Genomic DNA, 6458 nt, shown 5'->3' with positions numbered 1-6458 from the left:
ATGATTACCTCTACATTCTAGAGAGTCATACCTTCATCCAATGTTAATAGTATGTCGGTAAGTGACGTACAATATATTATAATAAATAAATTATTTCATGGAAAGTCTTAAAATACTTTTGTGAGTGATTGTATTAACTTTGTTTTTTTATCGTGATCGTTAGTAACCGATAGAAAAAAACTATCGAGAACTTGATAAAAACAAATCATGTTTTCTTGTTCAAGTAATTAATCCCTTCTTTCATCAAGGAAACATACGGCATTTCGAACATCAACGATACCACGTAAGCACAAATGTAACTTACTACTACGTATCCCACACCTGAAATAAACTGTAAAACAAAACAAAAAAACAAATAATAAGAATTCATATAAATTTATCAATATAAACAAACAAGAAAAAATAAAACATACGAATGGCAGAAGTTCAAAGTGAAGGGAAGTTTCACTGTATAAATTCACAGAAATGATAAGAATTGGATTTATCATGTAAACTGCGTAAGTCAACCTACTTAATGGTATCCAAACCTTCCACGAAAGAATACGATTAACTATACCTAAAATTCAAATTGATTTTATTAATAACGATAAGAAAGTAATAATGTCGAGTTAAACAATAAAATCAGATATTTATTTATACCTCCATTATTTGTACAACAAGCAATTACTACCCATGCTATACCAATTGCCCATACAGTTCTACTGAGAGCAGTGTAAAAAACGGCACCAAGACCTGATACTCTTCTCCGATATAATCCAAAGATTACTATTAGATTGCACAAGCTGCCGAATATCCAGAAGAGTATTATTGATTTCTAAAATCAGTTATTAACATTAGAGTCAACATCAACATCATCAAGAAAGTGATTCGATTCTATAGCATTTTAAAGCGACAAGCGATTAGAATATTTGTTTACTTTTTTCAGTAATAATTTGTGGTTTAATTTCATAACAATATACGCAGCGATCACACCTACTAGGTAAGGTCCTATCCTAACCAATGGTGAATAGTAGAACTCTTTTGAAAGATTGTATTGTTTGTCCAATCTGTAATGCAAAAAGTCGTTAATGCATTGATACAATAACCCTTTCATTATAGCGTATTTTGCCCAAAAGTATAATTCTATATAAATTCGCTCATAAATATTTATCACTTATAAATATAATTTATAAACGCATAACCAATAAATGATTGCACTAGTTTTATATACGAGCCATTATATGGACAAATATGCAAGCCGCTAGTGACGGGAGGATTAAATATTTTCATTTGTATAAAAATTAACATTGATATTTACACAACTTCGTAGTCATAAATGTAGACATAATATCCAGTTAAGATTATCGATAAGGTAAACATGAAACTAAACAAACTGCATGCTGCTTTGAAGTACCTGGAACAGAATTATATTTAATGAATAAGGAATGTAAACGCTTGTATATTATTTTGTATATACCAGTATGTTTAATATAATGTAAAGATCATTACATGGAAGATAAGAATAACAGAAAAGTTATAATCACGAAATATTGCATGTCTAATGCCAAGTACCAACTCCAAGTAATGCACTGTAAAGATTGAAGTACATAAGTAATATTATTCCTAAAATTAATTAATTTATAGATGCTCTAATATTTAACATTGCTATAAGCATTGGTTTGTACCATTTCCTGCAGACTAAACAAATTTTGAATATAAAGGATATTTCTCCACCAATATTTCGGACAATTTTCGTGTGAATTCTCTATTATATAAAACAGCGAGGTTTTACTATACAACGTTGCATTTATTTGCTGTAATCCGATTACTATAAAGTAAGTCGGTGACAATCTGAAACAGTAGAAGTAGTAAAACATATGTTAGATATATTTAAAATTACTATATTATTAGTACTAACTAAACTAATATTTTTTTACTATTCTATAATACAATCCAGCCATATACGTGACATCAAAACAAAGGATCGCATTTACGACCGACTTATATAATGGTCAACAAAAATATTATTATTATTACTATAACGAAATTTCACTTATCATTTTTAGAATTAAAAAACTTATGCAGGAATTAATCCTAATATATGGAAAAATTAAAAATATTAATAAATAGTCCTACCTTATAAATCTTTTCAGGACAACGAGAAAATATAATTTTATCCTATTTAAGTAATTAATTGGTTTACGTATACTTTTGTCTATTTCTATCTTTACGTAAAAGTAAGTGACCAGAAAGCCACTAAAAAATAAAAATGTATCAACTGCAAAGGTTGAATTGGACATCACTTGTTGGAACAACTCCTCTGATTTTCTCAAAGCCAATCGTTTATTGTCTTAAAATAAATATTAAAGATTTAAAATACAACAATGAAGGAAACCTTGATAAATTTAAATGAGATCACTTATATTATTATAAATAAATGAAATCACAATCATTACAAAAAACTTACCAATATATTCTTTCACATAAAATAATTTGTGTAAGAGAATAATCCATACCATCGTAATAAATCTCAATCCGTGTATAACCAGTAAAGAAGTATTCTGAGATTTCATATTAAATATCATTTTCGTGTTCGAATATGCAGAAAAAGCCAGTAATATTTTATAAAGGAAACTGTGGTATTTTAACTTTTTCAGTTGATCCTTATTATTATCGTTTATAGTTTGAAGTTCTTCTAAAAAAATAAACGTTTTAATATCAAATAAATATTTATTTATTTATAAGAATTAGCTATAATAACCCTTTCTTTACTCATCACCAATGCGAGGAAATGGTACGTACAAATAATTTCTTATCAAATGATAATAGCTCAAAAGTATGTTGCAGAAAAAAGATTACAAATTATAAATTAGATGTACCTATCGCTAGAGAATTAACATTTTCACGGTCCTGAAGACAATTGTCATTTTTCTTCAATCGTTCTTGGTATATCAGAACATCGTAGGCTGTTCCCATTATCATTAATATGAATGTGAGTATAACTATTACCCTAAAAAAAGTCAACGAAAAGGAAACATAATTATATTGTATATATGACCACCATAAATGATAAAAGAATTGTGTGTTGGTTTACATCATTGTAATGAATGTGCCACTTAATAACCATCGATAGTCATCCATTAGATCTCTTACTTCTACTAACGAAAAATCGGCTGAGTATAATTCGCCTTTAAAAAGAGTTCTTTTTCTCAACACGTTTTCTAGGAGAATAGAAAGTTGTTTCTTCGAACAGGATGCTGGTAAGCACATACCGAGTATCATCAAGCCCTGAAAAAAAAATATCAAAATATTTAATAAGACTTAAAATTACGTGTTTTTTTTCTTTAATTTTTAATAGAAACTTGCTTGCTTTGGTACTGGAATGTAGTATTGTATAGTGCTATTATGTCGAAAATTTGCAACATAGAATTTCACTTCGAACGGTGGAAATTCTTCCTTGATATTACGATATCTTGAATTGTTTCGTAATAATTCTTCCGATAATACGAGGAGATCTCCGTTTTTGGCGTCTTCGCATTGACTTCTGCTACCCAGCCAATAATTATTTCCATAAATGAATCCTGATTCCGGTTCACCGCTCGCATCGATTACTTGACAAAAAAATATTAATTAAAATTTCATCGTTTTGTACAATAATGTAATTTTTTGGGAGGTAAATACCATTGATAGGTGGATGTTAAACAGTTTTTAAAGATTTTGTATCGAAAAAAAGAATTATCATATAATATATTATTACAAATTGAGTCATTTTTTTTTTAGATTTTTTAAAAGAATTCGAATTTGTAAGCAACATATATGAATATATATAATATCTTGATAGGTCGTAGATTTATAAGCATACTAAATTTGCCCCTAAAAGATAACTTATGATACTTAGAGAATATGTAGGTACTAAAATGTTAAAATTCTGAAAATTTTAGATCCCTCACTCAATTGATTTTAGAGAGAAAGCCAAATATCGAACAAAAAGAAAAAAATTTTTTCCTCAGGATTGACTAAAATAATTGATTTAAATTGTAATTATGTTTTGAGGACTTATAATAGCTCCTATAAAAAAAGTATAAGCTATATCGGTTCATAAGATCTTCGAAAAAAAAATTGTTTTTGTTTTAATTTCAATTTTTGACTATTATGCAATTTTTGTACAATTATGTAAGTATTTTTGAAGTTATACTTCTTTTGCCGCGTTTGGAAAAAAATGATGAGAGTAAATTTGAACAATGCGTGCGCACTAACTAATTTAAAACCGCTCCATGAGGGTTGTCTTTATTTACGATTCGTAGGAACAACGATTTCTAATTAACGGCATGAAGTAAGTCGGCAAATTCTCCTTTTTATTTAGTAGGAGTTATATATATGTAAAGAAATATTCTTTAATTGATTTACCGCGTTAGTCGAAATCGTTGGTACGTACCTGACATACAGGTCAGCTGATGTAAAAGAGAGGGGGAATAAATAAGATAAGAGTTGCGAGAGCAGTCGCGAGCGTTTACTTGAGTAGTAGGAACGATACGGTTTATAACGAACACTAAATGTCGTTTCTTCTCGTTACAGGTAAGAAATGTAAATATTTGTCACATAAGTTTGAAAATAAAAGTTTAAATCTTCTCGTTACAGAAACACAATTTTGTTTTTAACTGTACTCGACCTACACCATGAATAGTCTTATATATATATTCTGAAATTTCTAGATACACAAAAATCTTCAAAACAATTAATTATATGTGAATATTTGGAAGAAATTCTTTTTTGAGTTTAATTGAGGTATGTATTATAATTTATTAGTTTTATGAGGTTAACTAAGGTATGTTTTATTATTTATTAGTTTTAATTCGATGCATTTTCTCTCTATAGTGATCACAAATTTAGGTTGAAAATGAAAAAACGAGATAGCATGCTGTGCGATTTTTTATGCCTTAACCATACGATAACAATAATTTGATTTAAATCGAAGAATAGAGATTAATTACAATCCTTCTCTTTATCCTAATATTATAACAGACAATAGTAAGTATAATAGAATAACAATATTCTGTTCAGTTAAAATAAAATATATGTATCCAAGTAAAATTTATGTATTATATTATTTTTAATTCAATTATTGGTGCTGTGCTCGCATCGATAACTTAATAAAAGAAATAAAATACAAATTCCATCTTTTTGTTGATCGAAATTAATTATTATGTGCGACTCACGAAGAAGAAACCATTTTGGTAGTCGCAAATAAGCTGATTTGTAAACTGATTTTTTTTAATAAATAGAGTCATCTAAATTAATTACAGCTTTTTATGCTTTTTATTTCGCATTATGTAGAAAAATTTGCATTCGTAAGCATTTTATACGAGCGTTTACTAATAGAATATTAATGTAAACTTTAAAAAATTATATATTTGTGGGGTTTTGAATTGTTTAATAAGAAGTATAGATATGAATGTGTGTAATGGTATGAGTGTGAGGTGATTGAAAGAAAAGCCTTTGCGCGTGGTTTGGAATGATCGGGAAGTTTACAGGGAGATGACGGGAAACAACGGGAGACGATGGAGGGGATGTTGGGTATAAGTAGGCGACGGAAGGGACGGGCGTTCGGCGGGCGGTGCGTTTTTCTGTGAGTTCAATAATAATTGACGAGTGATAAGTGTAACGGAGAGTACGGAAGACAACGGGGAACGGCGAAGGATTACGATAGGCGACGACGAGTCGGATTCGGGTGTTCCTTGCGGTTGTTTTCGGACGTAGGGGGGTTACACTTATTGTTAGCATTATATCATTAGATTATAGATACTTACTACAGTAAAACCTCTTTTTTTGCGGTGGATAGGGACCGCATAAAAGAAATCGTACAAAAAAATATTCGGTAATTTTATAAATACTTACATATTATAAACAACTTTGTACGATATACAGTAAAACCTTTTTTTGTGCGGTGGATAGGGACCGCATAAAAAAAGTCGCACTTAGAAAATACATCAATTATTTGCGAAATATAGATGTGAAAATGCTTTCAATCAAATTAAATAATTGTTAGGAGATTGTTTAAATCAGATGAACAGCGTCGCGAAGTCCGGATACATCGTCGTCAAGGAGACCATGTAATCAGTTCGTCCACACATGTATATGTACATTGAAAGAAAACATAAAACTGGTAGCAACGCTGCTGAGATTAAGATACCGCATAAAAGTAAATCGCACAAAAATAAAATCGCACAAAACAAATCGCACAAAAATAAAATCGTATAAAAAAGGACCGCACAAAAAGAGGTCTTACTGTATATTATTTCTTACAAACATTATACCTTGTTATTATTTTTTAATAAATAAATACTTTACTCTTACCATTATAAATATATATATCTCTATACGTAAATCTTACATATTTGTCTGTTTCATATAATTACAGTCAATGTTAGAATATGTACATTGTTTGCAACTCAACACTTAAACTTTCAAAAAGACTTAAA

General features: G+C 29.2%; 1 protein-coding gene across 1 annotated transcript; it reads right to left on the bottom strand.

The window, feature by feature from the left end:
• Window positions 1–205: 205 nt before the first annotated feature.
• LOC122515578 (nose resistant to fluoxetine protein 6-like) lies at window positions 206–4421 on the bottom strand. The gene is made up of 13 exons (XM_043632978.1): window positions 4415–4421; window positions 3346–3590; window positions 3074–3267; window positions 2859–2989; window positions 2447–2674; window positions 2155–2329; window positions 1665–1830; window positions 1489–1568; window positions 1298–1393; window positions 917–1046; window positions 640–814; window positions 414–556; window positions 206–331 (listed from the first exon to the last, which is right to left on the bottom strand). The coding sequence occupies exons 1-13, from the start codon at window positions 4419–4421 to the stop codon at window positions 206–208; spliced, it is 1896 nt and encodes a 631-aa protein (XP_043488913.1).
• Window positions 4422–6458: the final 2037 nt, after the last annotated feature.

Source organism: Polistes fuscatus, unplaced genomic scaffold (genome assembly GCF_010416935.1).
Source record: "Polistes fuscatus isolate 324 unplaced genomic scaffold, CU_Pfus_HIC Scaffold18, whole genome shotgun sequence".
Classification (NCBI taxonomy): Eukaryota; Metazoa; Arthropoda; class Insecta; order Hymenoptera; family Vespidae; genus Polistes; species Polistes fuscatus.
The sequence above is the reverse complement of the archived record's forward strand: the minus strand, read 5'-3'. Positions and strand labels throughout refer to the sequence as shown.